At 31.3% G+C, this 21,335-nt stretch overlaps 2 protein-coding genes across 2 annotated transcripts; one reads left to right on the forward strand and one right to left on the reverse strand.

Annotated features, from left to right (window-relative positions):
• The first annotated feature begins 68 nt into the window (after positions 1–68).
• LOC107366767 (uncharacterized) lies at positions 69–9,763 on the forward strand. Its single transcript, XM_015934401.2, has 7 exons — positions 69–596; positions 1,410–2,789; positions 2,894–3,230; positions 5,701–5,867; positions 6,505–7,899; positions 8,064–8,198; positions 8,369–9,763. Exons 2-7 carry the CDS (start codon positions 2,610–2,612, stop codon positions 8,636–8,638), a joined length of 2,484 nt encoding a protein of 827 aa, XP_015789887.1. The 5' UTR covers positions 69–596; positions 1,410–2,609; the 3' UTR covers positions 8,639–9,763.
• Positions 9,713–20,317, reverse strand: LOC107366768 (clarin-2). The gene is made up of 3 exons (XM_015934402.3): positions 19,296–20,317; positions 18,530–18,718; positions 9,713–10,695 (listed from the first exon to the last, which is right to left on the reverse strand). Exons 1-3 carry the CDS (start codon positions 19,558–19,560, stop codon positions 10,424–10,426), a joined length of 726 nt encoding a protein of 241 aa, XP_015789888.1. The 5' UTR covers positions 19,561–20,317; the 3' UTR covers positions 9,713–10,423.
• Positions 20,318–21,335: the final 1,018 nt, after the last annotated feature.

Consider the following 21,335-nt stretch of genomic DNA (forward strand, 5'->3'; position numbering starts at 1 on the left):
CAACCCAATTGACACTCAATTATAACAAGCACAAGTCACAATAAACAATGAATATTTCACTTTCACATTAAACTTTAGCCAGACTTTATGTATTTACAAATATTAATATTAATAAGTGTTTGTTAAAATTTCACCTTTTTTTTGTTGGTTTCCCATCAACATTTCAACGGATCAGTTAAATACTAATCTGTAAAGTTAACCAAACAATCAACTTTAATTGTGCAAATCCGGTGTACTTATAATTGTCCCAATTTGGACAAGTTTATTACCAACAAACCTTTTAAAAACCAATTGGAAACAGAGAAAGTAAATGTTTCATAAAACTCTCACCTTCCTATTCAACTGTACAATAATCACATATTGAATGTTATTTTGTCAAAAAAAGCAATTTAATTGTTCACTATTTGTTAATCAACTTGATCTTTCCATTTTTCCCTGTTATTAAGAATCAACTCATTAGCTGTTGTATTATTTCAGCCTTTCAATTATTCAACAGAAAACTTGTCGACCGATAATAGTAATTAGTGTTGTACACCTTTAACTGAATCACTTGAAAAGTCGAGGTGAAGTGGAAACATTATCAGTTTATTATTGAGGTAAGTAAATTTCAATGAATATTATCTGTATTCCAATTCGGATGAGAGTAAGAATTGAATTGTTGTCATCAAACAGTCTCAGGATTCATGGATTAAAGCCGAGTGAAAGTTACATGAAAAGTCGAGTCAAAATAACACCGAAAAGGTCAATTGAAAAGATCCTAAAATGATGCTTATGATCTCAATGATGATTTGACCTTTTTGATAATCACTAATTTCTGGTATCAAGGCTATCAATTACAGTTTAATGTTGTCTGATTACGATTCAAATTGTACATATTAATGATAATTAAAAAAGTGACCAGAAAAAAACTGATCGACAGAATACATAAAAGACGAAAATTTGGCTTACCTTGAATGTAAAGTGAATGTAAAATGGATTTGAAATGAATTTAGAGATTTAGAGTAATTTGACTGAAGCATTTCTAATCATTGGGAATGATGATTATTAACCTACTAAATTTACAATTAATGGTGAAATTGGAAAATAAATAAGAGTATAAATATCATTGATTGAAATTTAGGAGAAAAGGAAAAAAACAAAATAATTAATTGATTCATGTATTATTTGTAATATCTGCCTGAAGTCAAATTTAAGCTCAAATTTTCAATAGTTTAGACTGGATTTTGAAAAATGATGCTGACGCAGGTTGAATTAATGAAGGTGTGCAAAGCCTAATCCATTAAATCAATGAATAATCATAATCTGTATCATTGACTGTTTAAGAAAATCAAATTTCCCTCTCTTTTTGGGTAAACCTGCTCAGTTGCTCTGTTTACTCATTTCTTTCTCATTTCTCTTTCTATCTTTAGTGTTGACTGTTACCATTCACTTGAACCACTCTCTTTAGCATTTTTCCCACCTCCTCCTCCTCCTCCTACTTCATCTTCATCGTAAAAATCATTCCTCTTTCCATTATCATCATCCTGATCATCGTCATCTTCACCATCACCATCATCCTCATCTTCAGCCTGATCAGCTTCCTCTTCTTCTGGTTTGCTCCTGCTCCTGCTCGGCTTATGAAGACACATCGGGCTTGTATAATGGTTCAATAGAACTGGCAATCAAAATCGAGTTGACTTGTTTTTACTTTTTATCCTTCTTCATTACATTTTTTTTATTCTTGTTGGAGTGTTAATTCTTACAATCATCATTAACATCATCTTATTTTACATCATTGACCGATCCATATCTTCATTTAACCAATTCTTCCACTCATCTGTCCAACTTTAACAACAACAACAACAGCACTTGTTTACTTATCAAATTTTCTCTGTTTTCAACTATTGAACCAGTTTTCCTGTTCTCCATCGAAGATAAATTTTCTCCTTTTCTCCATAGTCGTCATGTTAATGGTTTAACGAATTTCTTTTGTTTCTGTAAAATTGTCATCCATTGGATTTATTTACATGAGTTGAAACCATTTGTCTCTTCTGAAATGTGTTCTGTTTTCAAGAATACCCAAAAATTTATTTGAAACAAATCATCTACTTGAAGCAATTTCACTTATTGTCAACCGTTCCAAACCTGGTTTATGATGGATTAATTGGACTAAAGATTTATACAAATTTTGTTTCCATTGATGGATAGCTTTTTACAATATGTAATACTAATTATTCCTTTGGTTATGTGTAAATGTTTATCACTGTGAAGCTCCAGGAATCGATTGTTAATTTCAGCTTTAGCTTCAACCTTCTATCAAATCAAACTATTACCTGGGGAATTGACTAAAGTGACCAAAATCAATACTGACATGGTTAACGTTATATTGTGTTGACTATTTTGTCAACACAGGTCAACCATCAAGTATCCGAGATATTGCGACTTTGGATTCCATATCTGATTTTAAACCAATATTTTTGCCATATTCTCCATTTGTCAACCATCTGATCCTGTCTGGTATCTGCTTATCAATCGAACGTCTTCCTTAAGCTGTTTAAAAACGGAAAAATTATCCCCGCAGGCTTCATTTACCAATAATCTTTGCTTCGCATATTGTTTACCCTTTAAACATGAGTTCAGCAGCCATATCTGACTACCATTTCTCAGGTTGTTCAAATGACTATGAATCTTTGTTAAACAATTGTTCCTCATCATCTTCCACTGCATCCTCACCCAATGGTGCCAATGAAAGGCATACTGAGAAACGTGCCAAGTCAAATACAGTAATAAACAAAATACGTCGGTTTGCCGTAAGTACCAATTCGATTCTCTTATTTTTCTCCATTTCATATCAACCCTAATCTCATTGTACTCTCTTTTTTCTTGTGCAAAAATTTTCCAATTCCAACATCAGAGATCTCAAAGTCAAATTCGCCATGGTTCTAGAGGACATGACTACATCAATTCCGAAAATTTAGTTTCAAAGACCAAAGATCTTTACAGAGATGTAAAAAGGCGGTTTTCATCATTCAATACAAACTCTTTGGAATCAAGTGATAAACGTTCATCATCCACCACATGTAAATCCGTTCTTCCTTCAGCCCGAACATCAAGCAATTTAAAAGCCAATTGTGAATCTGATTCTAGATCAACTTTAACTTGTGAAACATTACAGTCAACAACAGTTTCAAGACTGAGGCGTTATGCTTCCGACGAAAGTCTTCCAACCAGTGAATCAGGCTGTGGTTCCAGTAAGTTCACAATAGACCAACAATATTTTTAAAGATTGTTGCCTTTTCTAAACAAAATCCAGCCTCTGAATCGAGTAAAATGAATAGTTTAGCTATAAAATGTTTATCGTGGAAATGATCATGAATATTTTATAGCTAATGTTAGAAATTTGAAGCAAAAAAATCACAAATCGAAGGTGACAGTTGATGAATTGGTATAAAAAATAGATGATGAAAAATTTAAAATTTGATGAAATTTCACCAAAAAAGAGGCATTTCAAAGCTCAGACAGAGAAACCTTGAACATGAATTGGGTTATCAGTTTCTTTTTTTTCCCTGATATCCCTTTTGGTCAGATTTAAACTTTAAGGTTAAGGGAATAATGAAGTAAAGATGTTTTAAATATTTCTTGTAAATCATCTTCCATCGAGTAATTGATACTTTAAATGATAATGATGGGCGTCTGGGTGATTCAGGTACAAATTATCGTTCCTTTCTTGTTCTTTTTTCCCTTTCATTAGTAATTAATTATGATTACTATTATTTATTATAATCATTATTATGATTTGTTTTCATTAATATCATACACTTGTCATGATTATTAGTGTTACTGTTTCAAACGAAAGATGAACTGGGTCCATCAATGGGATCAAACGGCCAGCAAGTTGTCTGATTGCTGTTGAATTTTTTGTTTTTGTTGTTGATTCGGTTTTAAAGTTGATTGTTATAAGCTTTGTTTATGTTGTTAAATTTGTTGTAACTTAATGTAAACCCAATCTTGGCGGACCTAAATATTACAAATTTAAAAGCTGAGATGATTACTGAAATAGTATCCAAGAAGCTAATACAAATCAAGTTGAAAAACAAGATTGACGGATTGGATGAATAGCTGTTAAAAGATTGTCATTAGTGAAACAAAATTTATTTTTTTCTCTCATTTTTCTAAATAATATTAACGTCTTAAATATTATTAGATGAATATATAAAGAAGAAAAATATCAACCCAGAATGCTCAATTTTTTGTTACATTTCTTAAAGGCACAACGTCTTGATTGATAATCCTTTGCTCTCATTTTACTAATGATTCAAAATGTTTCATCTCATTTCCCTCCTCCTCCTCCAAATTTATGAATTTGTCAAATCAAAGCATCTCATTGATGAAAAGTGTTTCACTTTTTTTTGCACTAAACTTAAATATTCATGTGATAAATGAATTTTAATTTCATCTCTTTTTTTCCATCTCTAAATGAGTAGATGATTGAGATGAAATTATGAGTAAAAGTAAACGTTGAAGACACGCAAAAAAGTGACTTGTATTTTCATCAAATTCATTCATCTTCCGTCTTGATTGCATGAAATTTCAACTCTACTCGATTGTAAATTTACATTTAGCTCCATTAACCTCTAACCTTGCTCTTGTTTCAAGAATAGCTAATTTCGAGAGAAAAGATTTCAAATTATTTTACCAATTTCCATGACCCAACCCTTTCAATGAAACCCACGATGAATGTATTCAATTTTGATGCGGAAATGTTGACCATTTCCTGTCCTTTTCTCTTCTCAATACTTTACATTAGCTTCTCATCTCATCTTTTTTCCCTTCTTATATGACAACTCAGATATTCATTTTTATCTTTACCAAAACTTGCCTTTTATAATTGGTAATCAAGTTTGATTTGCGTTGAAAACTCAGGTCAGATTTTCTTGCAAGATTGATTGAAGCTTCTGCCGCCAACGCTTCTCCCTCTACGGTTTCAAGAAGATAAGAAGATGATCAGCAAATGAGATAAAATTGAGCAAAAAAAGGTAAACAAAACCTCACTGTTTAAAGTGCATTTGGTTCCTCAAAAAATTTGCAAAGCCCAGTTAACCTGTAATAAGCGCTCATTAAGCATCATATTTTGATTGATAAAATTGATTTCTAAAGGAAAGGTAAACAACCTCAAACGTTTAAATTGTTTTCCATTTCAATCAACAACATTCATTTCCAATCAAAACAAGAATCACAATTATCCCTTGTTATTTAATCATTGGTTAACTTTCATCATTAACGAAGCTCATATTTTCTTGCTAATTATAAATCTAATTGTGAATCCTTTTTCATTTTAAAATAACTATCAACTCTAAATTATAATCTTTCCAGAATAAGATTTCAATTTCATTTGTTGAAACACTTATTGTAACATTTACTAGGAATAGACAATCAGTAATCATTTTTTCACTTTTACCTTTTCACCCATCATCAAAATCTTTATCTGAATCATCCATCAATTCAGCTATAATCTCACCTTTTTCTTGCCTATTCTCATCATTTTGAAATGCCTTTTCTTTTGCTTATTATATTTACTATTATTATTATCATTGAATCTAATCAGTTTACACCAATTTTAGATTCAACTACAACAATCAACTTTTGATGAATCTTTAATCTTTTCCCGTTTATTCTAATACCTTTTGCTTTTTCATTTTTGCTTCATCTTTACCTTTTCAGGTGTCAAAACAAGTTCCTTTTCAACTGATAGCAATCGAAGCTCAATTTGCACCGTAAACGATTTCTCCAATGAATATTCCGTTTTCAAAGGACCATTCATCGGACAAGGTATTGCTCTCGCTGATTGTACTCCCTGTCCTTATGATAAGGATGCTCTTGTTTTCAAGGTAAGTTGCTATTATTATCATGGTTTCCTTTTCTCCGAATCTCACTCTTCTTGCTTTTCCTGTTTTTATTTTCATTTTTAAAGAAAAACATGTTTTCCAGTTTGTTTACTTTTTACTTGTGTAGCTATTTAGGTATAGTTGAGGCTTAATTTAGCGGCATTCAAGATTTCATTTCTATCACAATAACAACATTCAACGTTGAGCGGACAAAAAAGTAAAAGTTCATTTTCCTACCTTCTCCTCTGAGTAGATAAATATGACCTGAAAGAGATTCTATTTCACTCTCTTCTTTATCCATCTTCTTTTCCCAATAGAAACATAGTTTAACAACAATTAATCTTTTTCATTCATTGAAAATTGTTTAATTTATTCAATCGATAGCCTAATTTTTGCTATAAATTGATTACCCTGCAGGTTTGAATTGCATAAATTAGGAGAGTTGAGTTTTGAAAGGGAAAAAGTTGTTCCATTAGTAATTAAATTCCCAATAAACTCATCTTTAATCCAGATTTAGCTTACGATTCTAATCTTTTCAATCTCATCTTTTCTTTCTCTTTTTATCCTTTAACCATTCTGAGTCATCTGAGATTAACTAAACATAATAATTTATATTTTTCCCCATTCTTCTTACCCTTAGAAAGGTGATTTGGTTAATATCATTGCCAAAAATGACAGTGGAACCTGGATTGGAATGGCCAATGGAAAGATTGGACATTTTAAGTTCATCAATGTCGAGGAAATCTCAAGTTTGAGCAATGGAATGCGACCCACATATTCTTCATTCTGTTCGGCCTCTTCCACGACGTTAACCTCTTCAAACGGTGCTATTGAAGGAGATAAAGGTTCAAATGTTAATAATACTCTTGACGTCTCTGAAGGTGTTTCCCTCACCACTGGATCATCTGCATCTTCAACGACCACAATCAACAATTTTAGCTCATCATCTGCATTTTTATCCAATCATTATGAAGACATTATTCGCAATTTACTTTCATCTGTTAACATTTATCTTGATAATAGCTTAAAAGGATTATTTAAACTGATTGGTTTGGATGGATATGATTATCTGACTAAATTGCGAGAAAAAGGATTCTCTTCGCTTGGTTCACTGATGAACATAACAGATCCATCTATACTTGAAATAGTTGGAATTACTTGTCCTGATCATCAGCAAACAATCCTTTCCATTGCATCAATTGTTCGTAAACTTGCTCACTCTATACCCGATAACCAGACACAATCTAAAGCAATTGAAATCAACAGATTGGAAACCAATTTGGCTTCCATGTCGGTAGATGCTGATCGACCCATGGCACAATCAGCACCAACAACTCCAGCCTTTGAGAGTTTCCAGAAAACGTTGTCCTTTGTTTTAAATACATCTTCCAATGGAAAAGAAAAGCAATCCTCATCTAGTCAAGAGCCAAATAATTTTGATGAAAGCGTTAAATGTAACACTTCATCAGGACCATTAAAAGAGGTTAAAAATTATGCTACAACCATTGCAGTCCCTTCTAATGATGGTAACCCTAGTAGTGCCTTACGACTACGTAAGAAGAGAGATCGTCGTTCCTCCGAGACGAGTGATAATATTAAACGAGCTGCATCGGGTAATGATATTTTGGACGATGATCTTTATTCAAAATGTAGATTTAGTTCATTTGACCATCGTAAATCGCTGGATACAAATGCTTTGGTTAAAAAACTTGAACATGGCTATGAAACTCGAACCTCTCATTATGGTGATATTTCATCAAACAAAATGTTATCAAGTTCAAAAAGCGTTTTTGACCTCAAGTACAATGAGAATGCCAATCTGGAAGAAACAAATGTCCATGGTGGACATTTTACCAAGAAAAGATTAAAAAAATTGCTCAACCCATCTGATCGTAAAGCCATTTCAACTATATCATTTGAAGATCGTCGTTTAGGTGTTACCTCTAGACCTTTATCGACAGCTCTTTTAGATACTCTATCAAACATGTTGACTGAAGAAACTATTGATCTAACCACTGAACCCTATTCAGATGCTGTAAGTTTACGATTGCTATTGATGGCTACAGAAAAGTGTAAACCATTTTTAAACCATTTTCACGCTCTTCGTCATTTTTCTGTTGATCAATTTTCAATCAATTACATTAATAATTTTGATTGACTATAACTAATCTAATAACCTTCTTTTTTATCTTTATTTAGTCTGGTTTCTGCGGTATACCCCCTGCTCTGGTTCAACGCTATGCGGAAGAACTTGAAACGGATATTTATGATATTGCGGAAACATTGGATTACATTAGACTATGTTCACTTTTAAACAAAGCAGGAAGACAAGGAGTACGTACTTTTGTCTATTAATTTTATTATTATCCATCAATAGAAAAAGAAAATATTTTTTCTAATTTTTTCTTTTAAAATTGATGCCTATTCATAATCAATTACAACGGCGTCAATCATTTTATTCAATAATTTGAAACTAATCTCTTCTTTTTTGCCCTTTCTTACAGATTCCTAATGATTTTTTAGCAGATTCATGTAACGTACCTGGAACTGATTTGGCAAATTATGAGAATATACATAATTGGCTTTTATCTTTAGGGTTACCAATGTATGAGACTAAACTTTTAGATAATGGTTTCAAAAGTCTCTGGGATATGATGTCATTGAGAGAAGATGATCTTATAAATTGTGGGATAATCAATAAACGCCATCTTCGATCATTAACCACTGCAATAAGTGCACTCAGTGTTAATCAGCACAAGATTGGTAAAGCCTAAGAGTAATCATTAAAATTAAGCAGATGTTTCATTATGATCTCTACGTGCATTTACTTCTGGTGATCTGGTTTAATAGCAACTATTTATTACATTTACTATCACCTTTTGAAATGGCCGTCATTTAAGCCTTTCGGATTCATTTGGACTATGTAAAGGATGAAGATCAAAATTCAATGTTCATTAAAAAAACTCAACGAAATTCCATCTCAATACACAAAATCAAAAATACATCAATTGTAACCATCTATTCGATTGTTTTTTCCTCATTCCATCAACTTCATCATCATTGTTGCTCACTAATTACAAAATCTTAATTTCTTTTTACTCGTTGGAACAAAGAAGAAAATTTCCGATTCCTTTCATCTTCCAGCTCAGTTTCTTCCTAATCTTAGATGAAATAGATTTCCTTTTTCATATCAAAAATGAACTTTTACAGAGCCAAACCAAAACTTTCCTATCAACCTTTAAAAATACACTTTCCATTGATACTTATTCATTACCATTAATTATATTATTAATTACCATTGAAAGATATTCTCGAGAAAGGATTTACGCACAGAAAGGAATCTTTCTTTAACTTATTTACTTGTTGGCTGTTGCAACGAATCAAATGAACAGGAATTAAAGTGGACAAGGACTAAAAGCCAAAAGCCATCTTCCATGTTAACGATTGGATTCATTTTTCATTGGAATTTCAGTGCAATGTGATCATGATAAAGTAGCATTTATGCAAACAATGAGAGAAACCAGAGAAACCATAATTTTCTTAACTTCAATGAGATGAAAAAAGCTTCCAATCGATGATGTTTTCCAGAAAATCAAAAATTAATATCCAAACAAAATCCCTTTTTGAAAATTTTGTAGTCAACCTACAATTCTGATTATTTACAAAACCTTTGCAATTTTTTTTCCAAACAAAACCTCAATCTTTTTACTATTATTATTATAATTATATTTATTCAACAAAAGAAACTGTAGTTGATTGGCAAATTGATTTGCTTAATTGTCTCTTTAGTTCAATTTTTTGTTTTCATTTCAAATTGAAACAAAAATGGTTTACAAATTTCAAAGAGATTCAAGTTTAATTCGTCTTTATTTAAATAAAGTATCAAAATGAATCGAGAATAACTTTGTAAAATTTACTCATTTTTATAGATTTGATTCATTCAATACAGAATCATAAAGTTAATTATTGATCAGGTAAACATTGTAATTGACTAAATTGATTTTCTTGAAGATAATTATGGCTTAGCAGTGAGTTTAAGCCTTTTTATTTTCATGATCGTAAAGAAAAATTAATTACATTTTGATTACAGCTGAAAAGTCATGATAAACAACATGATTTACGAAAAAATTTGGCAACTAAATTGGTGCGAAACGATGAAAATGAAGTCAATTGTGTATGAAAGAGACTGATGAGATTCTTGCATTTCCCTATTGATTGAAATATCAATTTGGAAATAACAATTAATCGATGAAATGATAAATGATGATCCTTCTTGAGTAAAAAATGGTCCAATCTTTAGGGTAAATGGAATTGTCCAAAAATTGTAGAATTAAGAGAATAACGATTAATTTCAATCAATTATTCAAATGAGATTCATTTCCTTCAACTATTGGTACCAATTCAATTGGTATTTAAAGCTTGAATAAATGTATTAAAGTAATCTTATTAACACGTTAATCCATTGGAATCAGTCCATTTGGATTTAGTGGTTATTTAATTTTGTATTTTGCTCCATTCAGATTCTGTTTCCATCCAAATATTCATTTTGACGGGTAATTTCAATAAAGCATAATGACTCCTTCAGGGTTCTTGTCATTCGATAGTCTGGTTTTACCACGGAAAAGCGGCCTTTTTACTGCGATAAAAACGATAAACTTGTTGAGGAAAAATAATCCCATGGCACAGAGAACCAGATAATAACTGTAACCCAATTTTGATCGATTCTCAGAGCTCCAACCATCGTTTATCTCTTCCTGGGTAAGAACATTTCGACTCAATTTGTTTTTGAATTGAAGGAACCAGCTTAAACATGCAGAACCGGAAAAAAGAACTAAAGGGAAAAAAGAGAATAAGATTAGATTTTTGATATCAAATACAAAATTTCCAATAGATTTAGCATCAGATCAACATCAACTATTGTCACTTAACCATAATCAGAATAAGATTAAAGCAATTGTTTCCCGTTTCCTAATCCCTGGCATCTCATCAAATGAGATTTTTGATTCAGTCAAAACAATCAGGCGATGACCACTTGACCAATCAATCTAACTGATTATATTAAACTCTTAGTCTTTTGCACTTTTCATCTATTCAACGATTAACTGAGCCTTGCTTGATTGATAAAATTGAATGGTGATCATAATAAATCAACTATGCAGAGGTATCAAACACTTCAAGCGCGATTGCTTCTCAATCAGCGTCAAGTTTTGATCATCTTTTTTTTAAACCATTTTAACTCAATTTGATTATCCAAACCTTATCAGTATTCACTGTTAATTAACCATTTTCTGGAGCTTTCAACTCAATTGACAAATTACTAATTCATATCAGCATTAGCACAAGCTCATCAAATATTAAAGACGACAACTTAAAGATGAAACAATCAAACTTCAAAAGACTGACAGCAAAGGACATTTACATTTGTAAATGTAAAATCAATGAAAACCAGTTGACTTGAACATTACTTGATCTGATTAAATTGACAACTTGAGCACAAAACAATCAACTATTAATAAGGTGAAAATCAACAATTCAATATGAGAATTATTTGCATAATTAATGGAATCATCTATGAGAATATGCATATTTGCTTTTAATTAGATTCATTGTTAACGAAGAGTCAAAAATAACGATTTGAAACAATGGAAAGAGCGGACAAAATTTTCAGAATAAATGATTAAATTAAGATACGTTAATAGGTGATTAATGAGAAGTTAACTTGTTAATCTAGTGCTATTGTATAAATAATTAATGGGTTATCCTGAAAAAAAGGGACTCTTGATTAATTAAGTTACAAGTAAATAACATTTCAGGTTAACAACCTTCCAACACAAGTTGACTTATGAACCAACATAAAAATATTCAAATTTACAAGTCCATATTCATAAGGTTGATAACTTGACAACAATTAAAACAGAAATTTAGGAAAAAAAGATTGAGAAAATGTTTAAACTGAAATAACGGTTGATTCGGGAAAATTGCTGAATTGGATTACATTAGAACTGAAAATTTGTACAAGCTTAATCAACAATTGAACCTCTCCAAGATTGTTGAGTATAATTGATATGGTTCATTCAGATTGATTGGACAATTAAATAACATAGAGATGGATGGATAAAGGGAAGGTTTGGCAAACAATCAACAAAATAAGGTAAGGTTGTGATAGATTCAACGATAGGTTTGGTTAGGATTTATTATTAGTGTATTTATAAAAGTACAATAATAACGATAATAGTGTTAATCATGATAATCAAGACAATCCTTAATAAATTCAACAATGATTGAAGAGTAATGAGAAAATGTGAAAATAATCAGAATTGGTAATATTTTTGTACTTTTTTTTCAACAAATTATCAGATCAATTTGGCAAATTTAAAGGCTAAATTGAATTATGAATTATTAATAATGGTAGAAAAACAGTTTCATTGTAAGACTTTAATTGTCTTCAAGTTTCTGTTAAATTGCAGCAAAGCTTTTACGATTACAAATTACATTCATATTGATTTAAAATGAACAATTACAAGTACAATTACATTGGATATTAAATCGACGAATGTGTTCAGTAAACTTTATCAGCCAGACTTGATCAAGGATTATTTGTTCAACATTGTAATAAGACATCGATTTTAAAATTATGTCAATTGATTTTTGTAAAGAAGCAGCTACATTGTGCTAGTATTTACATCATAAGGCAAGATTTATGTTTTCAATATTTCAATGTTTAGCAAAATAAATCAATTTATTGCTCTTCCGAGTTAATCAATCATTCAAGTTTATCTCGAGATCTATTCGATATCTTTATATTTTTTAGACATTTGCCAATAAATGATGAATTTCAGGGAAATGTTATTTAAATTTTCATGCAATTGTTGTTCAATGCGTTTGTTTTTGATGTCCTATTTGGATATGGAGTCAGACAATCTAGACAGGGATTCAAATAGCCTTTGTAAGTCATTTGGTTTCAAGTCAATTGAATTGTGGTTAACGCGTAAATCAAAAGTAAAACTAGCGGTTGAACTACTCGACGAGTTGGAGGACTCGGGTAATCGTTGGTTATGTACACTTCGTGGTTATCAACAGAAAAGTTCAGTAACTAGAAGGAAAATATTTGTCAATTGGATATTAGCTTTGGTTGGATTGGTAATCACTTTGAAGACATTTCTCACTACTTTCATTTCCAACAAGTTCATTGGAATACTATTGGGTGACATATTTTTTGGTTTGCCTGGTCATGATATTCAAAACATGCTTTTAACCATGATATTTTTGCTTTCATCTGGTGTAAAGCACGTTGGCTTTGAAAAGGAAAGGTTAAATAGATACAAAATATTGAGGGTTTACCACAAGCTACGAGAAACGCAATTTGAATATGACGAGCTCATGTTGAGTCAACATGATTGTACTCAGATACGAAAATTCATCTATTTATTTGGTCAATTCTACAAAATTGATTCACCCGCAGTTAGCATTGCCATTCCAGTTTGGTTATTATTGATCTACTTGACCAATCCAGTTAACCAAGAAAGTTTATTTAATGCAATTATTACTGGTTTGTGGACGTTAATTACAGCAATCGTTTTTATTTATGGTGCATATGCAACAGTCTGGTCATTTATTCATAACACACTGATCGTTGTTTTTGTCATTCACTCACTGAAATCGCTTTATTCCTATGGTGAATCAATACTTGATCAGGGCTGTTCAGAAGCGCAAATAAGTAAATATTTGACTCAACAAAATCGCATCTACAATTTGGTCCATCAACACGTAGTTGAAATGGGAATGGTTACTGGATATGGAATATTTGTCGTCTCTTGTACAGGCAACTTTGCCCTGTTTGTCAGCATTTTCATAGGAACTGGAAGTAACCTTACTGATTATGTGATTCTAGCAGTTGGATGCATGAATATGACCTCCATTGTTACACTCAATACAGTAGGAGCTCTTTCTGCTAACATGGTAAGTTAAAAATTGCCATCAAAAGATTACTAATTGTAATTGCATCGTAAATTGCAAATGATCTACATTAATTTATTTTCTTTCCACGAAGATCTTATCATGTAGAGCACTCAACTATCGAATTGCAAGGCGAATTCGATGTCAATTTAAATACAAACTCAAGGTAATGGTCGATATCATCAGCATCCATTGAACTTATAACTTTACTTTCTTATAATTACAGCTATTGATGACTTGTGAACGACTCAATTTGACTAGAATCGGGTTCAGTACAGGCGGAATTTATAAATTAGATTCCGAAAGTTTTCTTCTGGTAAGAACAATTTCAACTGTTAAACTGTTTATTTGATTGTATTGCTAATTGAATTGAAGAGCAGCTAATGCAATTTAAATTTTAATTTCAGTATCTACTTGAAAATGCTGGTTTGATGCTCATGTTTATAACCAACTTTAACAAGTTAAATACTCAATGATGAAAAGCAAGTTGAGATGAACAGCTGTCAAGCTTGCTGATTAACAAACCCTTTCAACAGGAATTTTTTTACAATTGGAATCAACAGAGTAAAAACTGATAATTATGATAATTATTACAAAAGTTTTTGGCAAATCACTTTAAAAGCTACAAAAAGGAGTTAAATTTATGTCAGTTGTTTCAATGATTGAGGAAACACTTGAAAATCTAATTACAGGGTAAAGATTATTGAATATTGTGAGAGAAGTAACAATTAAAATGTTGAAAACCACAGCGAACTGTGAAAATTATTAAATTACAAAACCTTATTGAAACATTGTTGGACAAATTGGTGGTTGATCAACATCAACACCTCAATAATTGTAATGCAATCAATAAATCATGAAATTGCCTCAAGTTGGCGCTTCCATTGATTGATGTCATTCTAAGAAAAGTTTTCAATTTTCTGGCTTTTAATGCAAAAGTTGGTCAAGTTGTTTAACATTTAATCGTAAAGTTATCAAGTTAATGAACTTACTTTCAGTATTAAGGCTCAAGATTCAAGACAGTTTCAAGATAAAAATACGCATCACAAGTATTACTGTTAATTTATCAAGAGTTTCAAATCTTGAGATCTTTTAATGATGATCAAAATGTGATTACTGAGTAAACTGTTTTCACTTGTGAAAGGTGTTCATCAAATAATCTTTTACCGTCTTTTTAACATGAATACATGATTGTGTTCAATCTGATAAACACCAGAAACTAACCAGAATTTTCAATTACTAACTAAAACTTTCAAATTCCAACATAATACAACCTTTTCAACGCCAATTCAACAATTGGTATAAATAGCCTCAACAGAATCCATTCATAGTTTCAAAGTTAAAATCAAAGGTTACTAAAGAAGAGTTTTCAAAGTGTTGTCAATGTGGTTGAGGAAACAATTAACTAAAAAGGTTCAGCAATCAAATTAGAAAGGCTGGTGAAATAAATCAGTTTCTTGTTAAGAATTGCATTGAGGAGCAAAATTTAATTAAGGAATGGAGAAGCAATCAATTGAAACAAAATTAAATACTTTGATTGTCAAATCTGTAGATCGGTAAAGAGGCGAGAAATTTGTTAGTTCATTTGATAATCAATTTTCAATGGTTTGAAATGATTTAAATTCAAATGGCTTTTCCAACAATCAGTTGATGAATGAAATATTGGAAAATTGAAAGTGACAAATTTTATGTTTTTTCAGTTGTTAACAAAAGCGTGACTTTGGGTTGGCAAGAAATGCGATCAAAAGCAATCAAAAAAGGTACGAATGGTGTTCAAAGAATCAGTTAATTAACCTTTTTTTTGCTACTCTGGATGAAGGTTGATTTAGTGGTAAACTTGAATCGGTTTTACCAAGAAATTCAATTCAATCTGCTGATTTATTGTTTTATTTCGTTCATCTTTTCACTCAAGTTAATGGTTAACAATTAAAGTAGACTAGTTGAGTGTCAATGTAGACACTGATAACCTGCATTTGAAAATAACGATTGACATTGGTGTTGCTCAGTTTTTTTTGTTGCATTACTTGTTCAATTCACGCAACCGTGATTTATATCGTCGTTTATTTTGTTTGACTGATAATCAACTAGTTTTCAAATGAATGGTGAAAAAATTCAACAATCGATTTCAATAGAAATGACAGAAAACCAAATCTCTATTGATGCAGATTGCTGCAAAAAAAGGTAAGCAAAAGGTTTGAGTAAATGAAATTGAAATGAAATACAAAAAAAGGATCATTTGTAATTGTGTTGATTTGAGTTGATACTCATCGCTCATTTACTGATTGACCTTCTTGATTAACAACAGCTTCTATCAAAATAATTGGACAATAATACACTTTAAAGGTAGTTTGAATAAGGTCAAAACACACAGGATTCAAGTGAAAATGAGAAGCATCAAAAGTAATCAAATTGCTTGACCTTTTTCAATGTTGCGGTTTTTCTGGTGGTCACAGTAAATGAAATTGAGCTGATTAAGGGCAATTTGACAGTGAACAATCAAATTTCAAGCAAATAATTTATTCTTAATTGACTCTAATCGTGGCAGCGTCAGTTGTTATGTCAAAACAGATGTCTGTTTTCATTCACGCAAATGGGAAAAATATTTGAGGATCAAATCAACTTCAACTGTAAGATCGCAATTATGAAGACACAATGTTTCTGTCCGAAAATCACTAAACAATAAATGGTGGAATCAATAGTTGGATAAATTGTTTCTTAAATTAACTTGAAAATCAATATTAAAACATAATATCCAATAGAGGCAAAAAAAATTGAATATTTCTTCAGCGGTTCATTAAAATAGAAAGGAAGTTTGTTAGAAGCTGTTTTTTATAATCAACAACCGGAAGATCGGAATGAAATTATTCAGACTTCCTCATCAATAATTTACACAGAAACTAATAGAAAATTTTCTATTTATTCAGCTGAGTTTATGGATTTTTCATATTTTTGTTTAAAGGAAATTGCAATTTAAATTAAACCTAATAGCAAAAAATGAGAGTTTACTTTGAGAAGAGCAATGTTTTTGAGGAAAAGAAACGCAAATGAAATGGATATTGGATAAAAATAGGAATCATAATAAGGTCAAAGGGATGAGAAAATATTTAAAGGTCAATAATGGTGCTTCAGGGAAACTGGTCAAAGGTAAAAAGCAACAGTTTAGCAACAAAAAATCAAAATGATGGATGAATGTAATATATTTGAAAAGAGATATCGTGCTGATAATAATTGATTGGAAAGGTTACCAAATAAGTCTGAAAGGTTTAGACCTTTTTTGTTGTTAAACTTGAAAAATGTATGAAATACTTTCTCTGTGAGGCTAAAAGAGATGAACGATTCTCACGACAAATAAGCCAACAAGGTAAGGAGATAAAAGGTATAAACAAGGTTGTCAGTAGTTAGGTAACCATTGTAACCAGATTTGTACAAGTTTGGTGAGAACAGAAAATTTGTCTCTGGTCTAGAGTAGGACCAAGTAGACCATAAATGAAACCAAAACTGACCCTGTCAAATGGGCAAAAATGGATAGATGAGCATAATAGATAGAAAACTTGTTTTGCCTTGCATGATGAACACCAAAATCCATCTCCTTTGAACATTGTAATCTAAATATAAATGCCTTTTTATTGCAAGGCTTTTTTGCCAACAATTTTGCTAAAACCTTTATTATTATCAAAAAAGGTAGCAGTCAACCTTTTGCAATGAAAAAAGAATCTCAAAAATGATATTTTCATATCAACAGAAGGAAAATTGATGCGGTTAAATGGCCATTCATCACTCCTTTTTTTTCATTTCAATGGATGCATCAACCCATCAACAGTTATCTAAAGAATCAATTTAACAAACCTTGATATTCAAATGAATTGAGAATGAATTTACATGGAAAATCTGTTGGCTTATGCAATGCTAATTGAGTAGAAAAATTATTTCAGTTTATCATGTAAACCTGAATAGATTATAAGCATTGATGAATCATTTAGACTCTTAGCTTTTCTTTAACATTTTCTCTAATTTCCATCAATTTCATGGTAATCTTGATAATGAAATGTTTTTGCATATCCATTTCAAACAGTTGATAATTGCTAAATTTATCAACATTTAATGATTCTTCAACAATAGTGTTAAAATGTTGAATATTGATAGATATTTGATGAGCCTGAAATTGAACATGAAATGTTATCGAATTGACATGATCTTTTCAAATGAAAATGTTGAATATTAAATAACCTATCATCTTGGTTAACAATTAATGGAAAATTTACTAAAAATTTTAAATATAAAGTGATGAGTTGTAAGTATTGAAACATTTTACTCTTTTTTTGTCTTCAGTTCAATGCTTTATCTGAGCGGAAAAATTGTTTCATTATTTGATTTGTATAAAAAAAAGTTCATTGAAAGAGATTTATGGATGCTACTTTTGGTGAACAACCAGATTTGAATAGGAATGATAACCGGAATGATATAACATCCTACATGGTATGGTATGCATTTACATTATTCAGTCACTCATTTGGTTAAACATCATCATTAAAATGGATGAAGTTAAATGAAGAGAGAAATCATTAGCTAAGGTCACTTGAAGCTGAATGAAGGGATGAATTTTTCAGTTGGTAAAGTGGGAAGACAATAAAGGTAGAAATAAAGGAGGGAGGATGAAAAGTTGATGTTGATATTAAAGAGAGGAAGAGAAGGCAACTTATTAAACTTACCGCCGAAACCATTCCAAAGGAATAGGCCACGAAGTCCGGTGATCACTTCGATTGGCGTTATAACGGTATTGATTATTGAAAATATTAAGCTCACAATACCAAATAAAATGGCGATAGCGACGGACAGAATTGTAAATAACCACAATCCGAAAGGCATTAAACTTGGATTTTTCATCAACTCTTCTTTAACTGTGACCAGGTAAATATGGTGAACATTGCATGTAAAGAGAGGAAATAAAACAAAGATTAGTTAATTAATAAGAAGCTTATTAAGATTGTTTAACCTGGACGTTCTTTTCTTTATTCAATGAGGGTTCTAAATGAAAAACAATTCAAGTCATGGAAATAGTTTTCTCTTTGTTCCTTTTGGTCTAATTATTTTTTAATGTTGATTGTTACCTGCTGCTGCTGGAAGTTGGTTTTGTAAATTTTCAGGACAATAATGGAAGACCTTAAAATTGCAGATTGTGAACTAATCTGTTTGCAGTCGTTATGACACTGCCATTACTTATAATGGATAACGCCCGTCACTGGGTGAAGATAATTATAATTTTGAAATTAATGGAATGAGTTTCAATAAAAATTATTTTCAACTATCAATGTTTACCCGTGCATAGCCACAAGTTGGGTTTGTTTTTGACGAATAGGGGAAACATTGAAATAATTGCGATCAATCACAATTAAATAGACAATCTAACCGATGAGTGAACGTAACCAAGTTAGGGGTAAACATGTTAACAAGTAAAATTGTTTAAAATTAACTCACTCCAAATAGTATTGGTTCGGTCTCCAAAACCATAGTTGAGTATTTTAGTTCCATGGAACAATCCAAAATGGATTTCACCTCTAAATTTTCTCTCATCATTTTGTACACTTTGATTACGAATATGATCTGGTACATTATTTAACTTGATCCTTTCGGGCTTCGATGTAATCCATTTATTGGTAGCCAAGGAACCAGTCAACAGAGCAAGGGCAATAATACAAATGAAAAATGTGATGAAAGCAGCAATTCTTTTAGTTCTTTCCATTGATAACTTATGGTGATTTTTTCCAACTTAAGAAAAGACGAGTAGAAGGTAAAACCGGGTTATGAGTTGAGACAACACTAATAGATTAGTCAAACAAAAAAAGGTAAGTTGACACCGGTGAAGATAATCTGTTCAAAATCATAGTAGACGATATAGTAGACACCGAGATAGAATAGGAAAACTAAATCACCAAAAAAGTTGAAAAATATTTATAATCTTGAAATGAGGATCCAATAACAGGACAAGTTGAAATGAGTTACCAAAACGATACCGGCTTATTACTTGAATAGTTGATGGAACCAGATATGTTTGTTACAAGCTTGTATAAAGATTAATCAAGGGTCCACTAGTTGATAACATTAATGTAATGAGTTGAATAATACCAGAATGTAGATAAGATTACGAGAGAATCTGTAATAACCATGATGATTTGAGTATTCAATAAAAGGTAAGAAACAAACAAAAAAGTAGAGAAGGTAAAAATGATGGTGAAGGTTTTGTTGTTGGTGAATGTTGGTGAGAAGCTAAATAAAAAGAAAATAAAGTTGTTTTCTTTTCTCTTTTTATCTCCTCTCTTTTCTTGTACCTTCAACTGTTGTCACACAACTAATACAAATCACAATCAACACAGTCGATTGTTAGAAGTTATAAATTGTCATGATGAAGAACCATCAGGAAAAAAACAAACGAAATCAATAAAGTCAACTGAAAAAAATGCAAGACACAAAAAAAGGTAAAGTTGAACAATTAGCAAGCAATGGGTAACAGCAAAAGCAGACGGTTTTACCTTGCCAGGGCCAATCTTATGGCTAGTCACTCATTGGATGAGAGAGAAAGAGAAAGATAGGGAAATGAAGAAAGGGGAATGAAAAAGAAAGAGAAAAAAGCTTCTCTTACTTGAACCAGAATAAAATGTTACTGGTTTTGTTTTGTAATATCTGGTCCTAAGCCAGGTCAAGTTAGTGAACGGCCATTCTCAGTGGACCTCGACTTATAAGACAGAGAAGAAGAAGAGGAAACCTTTTTTCTCTCTCTTCTCTATCCAGCTCTTTATCATCTCTATCCATGAGTTTCATGTTCCGATTGTACTTGAATCTCATCTGACCCTTACCATGAACAACATGTTTTCCTGTTCTTTCAACTCTGTTTTTTTTCGGAATTCATCTTCACTCTTTACACTTCCAGTTAATCAAGGTTACCTTCAATTTTTCAATTGAAACTTACCGATGCTCACCATCTCTACCGATCATCAACACTACCTTACTCATTCTCATCATTTCTGTTGCACTTTTTTGATGCTTTTTTGCCCTTAATCTGGTTTCATTCATTAACTGTTCAATTTCTGTTTCAATTATTTTTCCTCGTTTTTTTGGCTCTCACCTTGTAATCTTGTTATATTCATTTATTTATATTAATAATCAAATTGCTATCCAAGTTGCCATAAACAAGAGATCAGTCATCTATAATTGTGAGAAAATGTTCTTCTCCATTCCCAATCTTTCATCAATCGATTATCATTTGTAACAATCAACTAACCATTTGATCTGTATTTAATAGTTGGGAACATTGAAAGTTGTTAAGAATTGGCAGAATCGGGTAAACAGAATTAGGTGTTGATGTGAAATGAAAATTGAAAAATCAGATCACAACACTGAAAGTTGTCTTGTTTACTGTTGTGATTGTTGTTTGACAGTTTTTCTTGTAGGATTAAGATTTTCTTGTTGACATCTCCATGAATACAGATAAACAACCAGATTAATTGTGAGACTGTCAAA

The sequence above is a fragment of the Tetranychus urticae genome, chromosome 2 (assembly GCF_039701765.1).
Source record: "Tetranychus urticae isolate SD_2017Ah chromosome 2, NJAU_TeUrti_SD_1.0, whole genome shotgun sequence".
Lineage (NCBI taxonomy): Eukaryota > Metazoa > Arthropoda > Arachnida > Trombidiformes > Tetranychidae > Tetranychus > Tetranychus urticae.

What these genes read in the sequence shown, in the direction of transcription:
- LOC107366767 (XM_015934401.2), top strand. Translation starts at nt 2,610, where the DNA reads ATGAGTTCAGCAGCCATATCTGACTACCATTTCTCAGGTTGTTCAAAT. An exon ending in AGGATGCTCTTGTTTTCAAG is followed by an intron (nt 5,868 to 6,504) that starts GTAAGTTGCTAT and finishes TCTTACCCTTAG; the next exon opens with AAAGGTGATTTGGTTAATAT. An exon ending in CTGAACCCTATTCAGATGCT is followed by an intron (nt 7,900 to 8,063) that starts GTAAGTTTACGA and finishes ATCTTTATTTAG; the next exon opens with TCTGGTTTCTGCGGTATACC.
- LOC107366768 (XM_015934402.3), bottom strand. Translation starts at nt 19,560, where the DNA reads ATGGAAAGAACTAAAAGAATTGCTGCTTTCATCACATTTTTCATTTGT. An exon ending in CCGAACCAATACTATTTGGA is followed by an intron (nt 18,719 to 19,295) that starts GTGAGTTAATTT and finishes ACCTGGTCACAG; the next exon opens with TTAAAGAAGAGTTGATGAAA. An exon ending in CCTTTGGAATGGTTTCGGCG is followed by an intron (nt 10,696 to 18,529) that starts GTAAGTTTAATA and finishes TTTTCCCTTTAG; the next exon opens with TTCTTTTTTCCGGTTCTGCA.